Here is an 11,095-nt window from a genome sequence, read left to right on the forward strand (position 1 = left end):
CAGGCCCTGAGCTTTGTGTGCTGTTCTATTGCCCCTTCCCACCTCAGGCTATGAGAAGAGAAATTCAATTTGACATTTGGCAGATGCACTAAGGGTGAAAAGTGGCATCAGTACTCCAATTACTTCTTTGGGTCTCTGCTTCCATTTAAGTGGATCACGAGGTCAAGAGATCGAGACCATCCTGGTCAACATGGTGAAACCCCATCTCTACTAAAAATACAAAAAATTAGCTGGGCATGGTGGCGTGTGCCTGTAATCACAGCTACTCAGGAGGCTGAGGCAGGAGAATTGCCCAAACCCAGGAGGCGGAGGTTGTGGTGAGCCGAGATCACGCCATTGCACTCCAGCCTGGGTAACAAGAGCGAAACTCCGTCTCAAAAAAAAAAAAAAAAAAAAAATTTAATTAAAATGAGAACACACTTGGGAACTAGGCTGGCCTGAGATCAAGTCTCACTGTAACCTCGGTAGCATATTTACACACTGTCTCAGTTTCCTCAAAGCGTTGGTGTAAGAATCTAATGTGATAATATATAAACAGCACTTATAGCAGGAATTGGCCCTAGTAAGGATGAGATTTCTTTCTCTTATCTGAAAAAGTTGTAATGAACAAAATACATCTCACCCAATGGTCTAATACCCCCTGGACCCTGGACATCCTGGCCCAGTCTACCAGTAGTAACCCACAACCCCGTGATTATGTTGACAGAGAGAAATCAATTATGAGCTATTCACTGGACAGCAGGCCCTGCTGCCATCACAGATGGGTCCCAAGCCCAGTGCAGACTGCTAGCAAATGCTGACCTGAGAAATGCCACCATCACACAAGGCTGAGTGAACACACAGACCTTTTACCACTAAGAAATCTGAAAACATGCATAAACAAAAGTACACATGATTTTTAATTTTGCATTTTTTAGGGTGGACAGTGATCATTTGCCCCAACAGCCATCTGAAGCCAATAGTCCTGATTATTAAAAATCACGAAGTTGTATAAATGTTCTCCTCCTTTTCGAAAACCATGTTCATTTTTTCCCCAAGAAACAGGGCTGTCTGCAAAGCCTTGAACGGACAATGTAACCCACGGAGCTAATTTTGGTTCATCATAGTAGTGACTGGAAAAAAACGTAATTGTTAGGAAGAGTTAGGAATGTCTGCATTTTTAAACATTTATTCAGGATAAGTAGTCTTTCAGATATTCTAATAAAGCTTAGATCTCAGCTTTAACTTATAAAAGTCAAGAGGTGTGTGATAAATTCCTGATCCCACACTGTGAATTCCATAACGATCAACTGATAGAGAACACCCAAAACAAACCTCAGCTTTTCCCACCCTCATTCTGGGAGGTCTTTAAGACGAAAAGAACCCAAAACAAAAAAGCCCACCAGGGTTTAAGGACAGTTTCCCTCCTGTTAAGAGTACTGTTCTCAGAGCCTCAGTTAACTGAAACATTGCAGGATAATCCACCAGATATTTAAAATTCAGCCTTCTTATCGCAGAAAATCAAAGTACTAAACCAATAAATGTGGAAAAGGATGTTGGGCTTAAAAAGGAAAACCTTCAAGACTTAAATCTGGCATTTTAAAAGGGGAGATTGAGGAGACATGCTTACTAAATAGGATTATACTCAATGTACAGTCTTTGCAATAGGGGATTTGAGTTTCCTTTCAATGTACATTTTATTTGTATGTTACTTCCCAAAATGAAAAAAATCAGTACTGTTCTACATACTGTTCTATAGAGCACTGATGAGCAACATAAAACGCAGAGTTCTCACCAGAGATGTTCCAGTAGGAGACAGATCTTCTCTGGAAGTATGAAGCCAGTGATTGTACACAAATAAGCTTTTGCCACCACTGTGCTTGGTTGAGGGCAGCAATAGGTTGATATGAAACTATTAGGCTCATTATTTCTGTCACCAAAAAAGAGAGAGAGAACACATTTATATCCATCACATGATCACTTCCAAAGTATTCAACTCCTATTAAAAACCAGCTGCAGGCCAGAGCCCTACAAGATGCCAGGAGTTCAGATACCCACAGGTCGACATTACTGAAGACGGCACCGAGCCAGTCGAAGAGCTCCAGCGCCCGGCAGGACACGTCCGGGGTTCCCTCGAGCTCGCTGCTCTGCAGCACTGGGCACTGGAGATCTCTCAATGTGCTCAGTGCCACTTTTGGCTGATGCTCCTGAATTTGGTACTTGGAAAAGTATGACATCATTGTTGACTCTTCTGACCCTTAAAAACACACCACACAAGGCCATTTGAATCCATTTGAATATCATAAGCAAGTTTAGTGACTCCCTGAACCCACCCATTCCCATTTGAGAGCGGCAAGATGAAGTAAGATGGAAGCTGTTGGGAGCTGCATTCCAATCAAAATCATTTAAAGCTGCTTTCAGCTCCTTTTGCCCAAGTTCTGTAAGTGTTCATCTTTTTTCACACTTTTCCTGGAAAAGCACAAGAGTTTCTAATCAAATCCAAACTAGTTTCACTGTTGGTGCTAATAAAAAAATTTCAACTTCACACTTAAAACCAAAAGCATTCCTGATGTATGAATATTAGTGAACTCCAGAGAGAAGGAGCCTATCTGCACAATCTCTATTAAAGGAAAAGAAGAGGAACTCAATGGTGAGGGAACCTCATTCAAGCCTGACTTTGAAAACCCAATAAAATCCAGCCTATCTTTTCAGGGATGGTTGTGTAGTCAATGGCCTTGGAAGACAGATAGTACTCCCTCCACAGCAAAGGGCAGGTTTGCTCACTTTCCAGTGTAACAGAAATACTGTCTCCCTCTCTCCTGGCAGAGATCAGCTGGCTTACTGCCCCTTAGAAGGATTTGAGTTCTGTGAACTCCAGGTTCCTCTCCTGTAATGCAACCTACTGCATGTGCCAGCATTACTTGGTGTCACTCTACGGCAAATGGAACTTGGTGAGCTGGTACAAATGGTGATATTCGGTGTGATGGTTAATTTTAGGTGTCAACCTGACTGGACAAAGGATCATCTAGATGGCTGGTAAAGCATTATTTCTACTTGCAGACAGCCCGTCGTGAGACTTCTCAGCCTCCATAATTGCAAGATCAATTCCCCTAATAAACCAACTCCCTCTCCTTCCGTCTCCCTCTCCCTCTCCTCCCTCCCGTCACCCTGCCCCTCTCCCTCTCCCTTCCTTCCTGTCCTTTCTGGAGAACCCTGACTAATATATTCTGGCTACTGCCATTCCTCTGAGGAATTAAGTCCTGTGTCTCTAAACCAGGGCTTGTGTGTCTTCTGCCAGCATCCCTGAGAGTGTGGCAGGCTACCTTGTTAGCCTGCAAGTATGAGGAAATCTCAGACCTTTTACAGTTTTTGACAAATCCTTAAAGTAGTTAGGAGCTTTAGGAACAGGGAGCTATCCAGAACCCAATGCCTAGAAGATGCACATAAAAGACTTCATGCATTGAAACTTCAATAAGGCTTTCTGCCCTCTTTTCTATCTACCATATATAGAAGGCACCAAAGGCTAGACCGAGGACTCATGGAAGCAACTTGGAGCACCCAGTGACCAGACACTTTCCACGAGGAGCAGACAGATGGGTTTATTCCTAAAACAAACCACTATGCCTCCTATCCTCCAAAAGAGAGTACTACCCCATCATAATTCCTGATTACTTGATCCATTATTATCTGGGCCAAAGATATACTTCTAAAAGGAACAACATACATGCAAATTTTAGGCAGATTACCCTGCTTGGTGAATAGCAAACTTCGAATTAAATTTAGTGTCCTAATCAATTAGAAGTTACAACAAATCAGTCTGACATTTAATGATAGGTCTGAGTTAGTACCCTGTGATAATGAATAAGCAGACTGTATATATAACTATAATTGGTGACACTTTAAAAAAAATATAGCCAAGGCTGTTTGAGGTAAGCTGGAGAGAAGAAAGGGAAGAAACATAAAATTTAGCTGCTCTGAAGCCACTCTTAAGATCTCTGGATCTGCATATAATTCAAAGAGACTGAAGCAGAAGGCTTGCATGCCTAGATTATCCTGAACTAAGGCTTGCAGAGATGTCAGAAGGGCTAAAGTGGTTTCCTCAGTAATATTTTATATATACCTATGCAATACTCCTTGACTATAAGAGTCACCATTCAACCCTCCATTACTCCACTTTAGTTAACAATTATTTCAAAATCACTGTATCATTACATAACTTATTTTTCATACCTGTATTATGCCAAGCCAAAAGAAAATCAAATTTCAATGGCTTCTTTTCTTTGAAGGACCAAGATATTCTTTCGTACTTCTTAGAATCCAAATTTAAAGACAATTCCATCAAATCAATGGAAACAACTTGAAAAATGAAAAAAGGAATATATATTTCATTCATATGCATACAGCTTGTACCATGAAAAAAGCGTACATTTTTAAAAATTAGAATCTTGGGAAGTTTTATGGATAGTAAAAATGATTTTCTGTTTCTTGTACTCCCTTTGGTTTGCCAAATAAGAAAGATCCCTTTAGTGGGCACTTCTAACCTTGAGAGCTAATAAAAACAGACATTTTAAATTCATATATTTCCTAGGTCAAAGACCAAGGGCAGAGAACCTTGAGAGGTCAAGTTTAATCTACTTATGGATATGGCAGCCTTAACTATGATGTTTATGACAAGACACTGGCAGTAAAATATCTCTTCACTCATGGGTGACTTTCTACTAGTAATCATAAAGACCTGGGGAAACCAAAGGACATTCCTTATTAAGAACAAGTTGTAGAACTTGTAGATTCCTATCTTGGATTCGCTACTTTGAATTTTTAACCCAAAACATATCTATTTAATTGACCAGGCCAAGTCTACAATCTTTACCAAACGAGTCTACAGCTGATAAGAAACGGACTTAGAAGCATCATCATCCTATCCTGTGTGAACCTCAAGTCAGAAGTTTGACAGATATTTTTAAAAAGTCACATTTTTCTGGACAAAGAGATTAGAAGCAATTCAAACGTTTAAATTAAAATTGCCACAGGAAGATTATAGACTTTTTAGAAACGGATGAAGCACACATGATACTTACTAAATTTCATAATTTTTCTGCCAGAAAACTGAGATGGACGACCCTGAAGTCCAGTTTCTTCGTAAGTGTCTTTATCCAATGACAAAATTAATGTCCCTATAAATCAAATATTAACTCCCATAAGATATAACAAAGATATGATTTATGTTGTCTGACTAAAAGAAACCAAGGCAAATTGAGCAGTTAGATATCAATGTAACAAACTGCATGCAAGGATCTTATTTATATCACAAGAATATTGTTTATATATATACATGTCTTGTAACAGATATTATTTACACATATCCAAGGATATTATTTATAATAGTGAAATCAGAAATAATCTGAATTTCTACTGAAGATGAAATAAACAAGTCATGGTATACTCATTCTTTGAAATTTTTTTTTTTTTTTAAGACAGAGTCTCACTCTGTCACCCAAGTTGGAGTGTAGTAGCATGATCTCAGCTAACTGCAACCTCCACCTCCTGGGTTCAAGCTTTTCTCCTGCCTCAGCCTCCCGAAGAGCTGAGACTACAGGCACCTGTCACCACATCTGGCTAATTTTTGTATTTTTAGTAGAGGCAGGGTTTCACCATGTTGGCCAGGCTGGTCTCGAACTCCTGACCTCAAATGATCCACCCACTTCAGCCTCCCAAAGTGCTGGGATTACAGGTGTGAGCCACTGTGCCCGGCTTGAATATCTTAAGCCATTAAAAACAGGAAGTTGGAACTACATGGACTAATAGGGAATGATGTCTATCATATGAAGCTTGGGGAGGGAAAAAAGCACATTGAGACACAATGCAGCATGATACAATTTAAGTTAAAAAAAAAGAAAAAAAAAAAAAAGACCTTGGCTGGATGCGGTGGCTCACGCCTGTAATCTCAGCACTTTGGGAGGCCAAGGTGGGTAGATCACGAGGTCAAGAGATCGAGACCATCCTGGCTGACATGGTGAACCCCCTTCTATACTAAAAATTAGCTGGGCGTGGTGGTACATGTCTGTGATCCCAGCTACTCAGGAGGCTGAGGCAGGATAATCGCTTGAACCCAGGGGGTGGAGGCTGCGGTGGGCTGAGATCGCACCACTGCACTCCAGCCTGGCGACAGGGCAAGACTCCATCTCAAAAGGAAAAAAAAAGAACTTGTATGTGTGTTTATAAACTCACTAAAGTGTCTGGAAGAATAAACACCACACTGTTAACAAAGGGTCATTCTAAGAAGGGGAGTGAGTTTGGAGGGAAGAAAATAAAAGTGCAGACCTCTGCTTTATTCTCTATAGATCTGTCTGATTTGACTATTTGTGTGTGTGTGTGTGTGTGTGTGTGTGATGGAATTTTGCCCAGGCTGGAGTACAATGGCGCAATTTTGGCTCACTACAACCTCTGCTTTCCAGGTTCAAGTGATTCTCCTGCCTCAGCCTCCCAAGTAGCTGGAATTATGGGATTACCATGCCCACCTAACTTTTTGTATTTTTAGTAGAGATGGGGTTTCATCATATTGGCCAGGCTGGTCTCAAACTCCTGACCTCAGGTAATCACCCTGCCTCGGCCTCCCAAACTGCAGGTATTACAGGAATGAACCATCACGACTGGCCAACTATTTTTTTTTCACAGTATGCATTTTATTAATAATTAGAGATGAAAAAATAAGTGTTACCATTTGGTAGCAGGGCAACAGCATTATCTTCATCAATATTTGTATTGTATGTGAGTGCACAGCAAGAACCTGTAAGAGAAAATCCAGAGGAAAAATTTAAAAGAAGAAATTACACCTGCAAGATGTTAGTGGATTGTTTTCACAAGATAACGAGCCTTCCAGGTAATTAAAGGTCAGTTTCTACTGCCACTCCAGCTCAATCAATAAACCCAACACCTGCTAAAGGTAAGCTGAAGCACACAGAAGACAAAGCTCCTGCTAGTTCACTCCCCGACCAAGGGCCTATTTGTGTAAGTTTGCTATCATCAAGCAGAAAATTGACTCGGAATGGAGTGTGACCCTTGGGGATGCGGAGTGAGGGGTACAAAGTAGAATTCTAGATAAACATACACATGTTAGAGGCAGAGTTCCAGGTGAAGATTCAAAAGCTACTCAACCTCTCCAAGACTCAGTTTCCCACCTGTTAAGTGAGGATCATAGGCATAAAGTTGTTGCAAAGGTTAAGTTCAGTAAGATATTTAACAGTGCCCGCTACCGCCAGTTTCCATGTTATTCACAGAGTGGTATCAAAATAGATGAAAGGAGTAACGCTGATGAGACCAGACAAGATGCGCAGCTCATAAACAGCTCAGCAATGTCAGAATGAGAGGAGCTACTGATAACTAGACTTCTTCATATCTTTCCTGGAGAGGACACACTTGGGGGCCACCACAAGGTCAGCATGTGGCCACTGTACAGGTTGTCACCTTATGTAGTGTGGGTGGAATCCCTAAAGATCCTCTAAAGTAGTTACAAACAAATGGCTCCCAGGAAACAACTGAAACAAACCAGTCCAACCCAGCAGATTATGGGCAGAAATGGGGTGAGCAGAGGGGGATTATGGCTACAAAATCTATGCAGAAGACACTGGACCCCAACCACTACTTGGCTCTGTGAACAGTAGCTGTGGCTGCATCTAGAGACCCACCCCCTGAGACAGCTGCTGTGGGGACTGCTGACAGCATAGTGTCTTCGCTGCCACATCAACAGCAGTGCATCAAACACAGATTGCAAGTCTCTCCTCTCCATTAATCCTCATTCTAAGGGGATGGATACCCTCGTGTTACAACATTCCCATCCAACACTCGTGGGCAATTGCAATCAGAAACCACCACCTAAAGAGGGCATAAGAAAGAACAGGATAAGAATGGTGGAGGGGAGCGTGTGTGCAGCTGACCCCAAAGACTCTCCCACAGGCCCTGTTCAAAACTTGAACAGCCCTAGCATTGTGATGCGGTCTCCCTGTACTTCCTCATCTTGCTTTGTTCACAGACATTTCAGGTTTTTCTTACCTTTCTTTATAAAGGTACTGATGAATTCGTGTGTAATTAATTCATGAAGAGGTAAATTCTTCACAAAGTAATAGGGTCCAGTTTGCATGACCAGGTTTTTCAGTTCTTCCGATAGTATCCCACATTCAGGAATGAGAAACGAAACCTATCGGAATGTGTAATACAAACAAGGTCTTACTTCTATGAAGATGAACACCCAGGTTTTTAGGAATGAAATAAGATCATGAAAGTTGTTATTTCTCCACCAGTTTCACTGGAACATATAAATACAGGCAACAAAACTCTTACGCTAACTTATCTATATCAGACAAAGAGAAATCTGACTACCCAAGTTTTTAATTTTTGCATTCAAACGTACAGTACTGGAAAGGGATTGAACAGAAAACTTTTAATGGAAAACTCTTTCTTGCATTTTCTTTTGCAAATTAGCAATGCTGTATATTTTATGTCCTGTTCTTTGCACTATTTTACTTTCAAGGAAATACAGTATAATTAAATATCCCTTGATTTGTTTACCCTGGTGCTACCCTGGAATGAAAGGAACTATCTGTCGGGGGATAAGGAATTTATGAACATCCAATTACTAAGAGCCTGTATGCAAGCAATGGTGCGCCTGTATGTTTCCATTCTCGAGACAGAAAAATGCAACAGGTGAGCTAAGGTATACATCCCTGACAGCTGTGATGAGATTTTCATTCAAAACAGGTGTTAAAAACAGGACAGGCTTCAAATGTTGCCACATTGTAAAAGTCATCACTGTCCCAAGACTCAAACACCAGCCTGTTCTGACTGATCAGGTCATCTCTGAATATCTCTGAGACACTGCTCAGTCAAGTCTGAGTTATTAAGCCGAACAATTTAAAGTGTAAAATGTTTAATCCCCCATTGTAAGGTTGGTTTCTTGAAGTTTTTCGGATATCAAATTAGTTTCCGCAACCAATTTAGAAAAGCAGGTCACTTCCTGGGCCAGGCCTAGGCAGGATGCTCTGGAGAGATCCACAGGTAAACCGGTGGAAGAGGGATTGAAGCCGGGGAGGGAGGCGGTGGTGGGGAGCAGGCGCGAGACCCGCCCTTATACGGGGAAAAAGCGAGGTGCACGTGCCTGCCCGCAGCCGCACATCGCAGTCGTCACAGCGCCCTAACAACCTAGTCTCGGCCCTGAACCTCCAATCCCTCCCTGGACTCACTCCCTGTTTCGAGGGAAGACACAAGTGAGCGGCCCGGACACTCCTGCCAACAGCTCCCTCTAGGACTGGGTGCCAACCCCACGCCCTGCCCATCCCCGGAGTTGTAGTCCTGCAGCCCTTCAAGCCACTGGCCTGGAGAGGTTAAGAAACTACAACTCCCAGCATGCCTGGCGGGGTCCCGCCCCCCTCCGCGCACTCTCCGCCGCGCGCTAACACTCTCCCAAAACCTGTCTCGCACGCGGGGACCAAGCACAGCCCGAAAAGCCGAGGACAATCGGACTCACCCTATAGTTATAATAGTGCGTCTGAATGATATGCCGGTGGCGCGACTTGTGGTTGCCGAAGTTGGATTTCTCGCAAACCAGTAAGTGCCGCGGCACCTCCCGGAGCCGGCGCAGCGTGGCCATGCTCTCCCGGGTTCCTGGTCCTCCCAGCCTCCGCGGGTGGGGGCACGCCCCGCCCCTTCCCCGCCCCGTCCAGCCCCGCCCTTTCCCTCGGGCCGCCCACCTGCTACTGTGCGCCCCTGGTGGCCGTGGAGTGGGGCTGTCGGTGCCGGATTTCTAAACAGTTCTTACACTTCTTAGGAACCCACGCAGGGGCTCCCTGGTGGATGTCTGAAACTGCAAATTCACTGCCTCAAGTGGAAATCCATCGCTGGGAACCTGACTCTTGCCTTTTCTTTTTTTTTTTTTTTTGAGACGGAGTTTCGCTCTTGTTACCCAGGCTGGAGTGCAATGGCGCTATCTCGGCTCACCGCAACCTCCGCCTCCTGGGTTCAGGCAATTCTCCTGCCTCAGCCTCCTGAGTAGCTGTGATTACAGGCACGTGCCACCATGCCCAGCTAATTTTTCGTAGTTTTTAGTAGAGACGGGGTTTCACCATGTTGACCAGGATGGTCTCGATCTCTTGACCTCGTGATCCACCCGCCTCGGCCTCCCAAAGTGCTGGGATTACAGGCTTGAGCCACCGCGCCCAGCATGACTCTTGCCTTTTCAACGCCACCTTTCCTCCGTTCCCGCCATCCCTCCGAGCTGCTAAACCGTTTCTATGGTCCCCGCCTTGGAGCGCCCCTGGGACCCTGGCCTGGCGCTGGCGCTTACCTCGGTCAGGCCCCTCAGAGGGACCGCTTCCTGCCACCGTTATAAAAGGAAAACATCACATGGAAAGGCCCAGTTCCTTTATTATATGGTCAAGAAATGTAGCTGCACAGTTAAGTGACCGCCTAAGCTGCTTTGAGGGGGTCACACCCCACTGCTTTTCTGACACCTCACACTGTTTGGTTCACAGGACCCTGATACCCATTGGGGACTTCTTGACAATCCTTAACACAGGCCAGCAGGACTAAAAGCTTGCATTGATCCTTTCCAAAACATTAAGGAAGTTTGTACGGGAAGGTGAAGCACAATTTTGCCTCCTTTGAAACTAGTATTGATTTCCCTTTTTAATAGCCCTTCAGACCCACTTTTAATAGTGTGTTGCTTCTGGGGGTTATGGTGATAATTCTCCTAAGTCATTTTTCCATTTAGTTTTACTGCCACGGGCTTGGAGTCATTAAGAGACTGCGGCCCCTAGTATGCCATACGTTACTGACTCAGGCAAAATCAAGTATGTTACTACATGCTTCTCAAACTAGAGAAGGCACAGCCCCATTTCTGCACGGGCAGGATACAAAACAGCAGAATATTGGTGATACATCTTCCTGGAGCATCAGCTTTTTTGTGTGAGGTGGAAGAAATGGAATTAAGTTGTTTACAAGGTAAATAAGAATTTAAAACTAAGCCAGTCACAGTGGCTCATGCCTGTAATCCCAGAACTTTGGGAGACTGAGTGGGAGAATCACTTGAGGTCACGAGTTCAAGACCAGCCTGGGCAATATAATG

The 11,095-nt window shown here is 43.6% G+C and overlaps 1 protein-coding gene across 2 annotated transcripts; it reads right to left on the reverse strand.

The window, feature by feature from the left end:
- Window positions 1-883: 883 nt before the first annotated feature.
- RPP40 (ribonuclease P/MRP subunit p40) lies at window positions 884-9,684 on the reverse strand. Of its 2 annotated transcripts, none has more exons than XM_017514655.2 (8): window positions 9,500-9,684; window positions 8,029-8,173; window positions 6,698-6,766; window positions 5,058-5,153; window positions 4,210-4,335; window positions 2,038-2,236; window positions 1,775-1,909; window positions 884-1,112 (listed from the first exon to the last, which is right to left on the reverse strand). In XM_017514655.2, the coding sequence occupies exons 1-8, from the start codon at window positions 9,620-9,622 to the stop codon at window positions 914-916; spliced, it is 1,092 nt and encodes a 363-aa protein (XP_017370144.1). In that variant the 5' UTR covers window positions 9,623-9,684; the 3' UTR covers window positions 884-913. The 2 variants fall into 2 exon arrangements, with proteins under 2 accessions (XP_017370144.1, XP_017370145.1); XM_017514656.2 differs by lacking the exon at window positions 9,500-9,684 and adding an exon at window positions 9,131-9,351.
- Between the last annotated feature and the right edge of the window lie 1,411 nt (window positions 9,685-11,095).

The sequence above is a fragment of the Cebus imitator genome, unplaced genomic scaffold (genome assembly GCF_001604975.1).
Source record: "Cebus imitator isolate Cc_AM_T3 unplaced genomic scaffold, Cebus_imitator-1.0 Scaffold531, whole genome shotgun sequence".
Classification (NCBI taxonomy): Eukaryota; Metazoa; Chordata; class Mammalia; order Primates; family Cebidae; genus Cebus; species Cebus imitator.

Excerpts from the sequence above, each read along its gene's own strand:
- RPP40 (XM_017514655.2), bottom strand. The coding sequence starts at position 9,622 with ATGGCCACGCTGCGCCGGCTCCGGGAGGTGCCGCGGCACTTACTGGTT. Across the intron at positions 5,154-6,697 it reads TGTTGCCCTGCTACCAAATG|GGACATTAATTTTGTCATTG; the intron begins GTAACACTTATT and ends TTTGATTTATAG. Across the intron at positions 1,113-1,774 it reads CTCCTACTGGAACATCTCTG|TCACTACTATGATGAACCAA; the intron begins GTGAGAACTCTG and ends GTTTTTTTCCAG.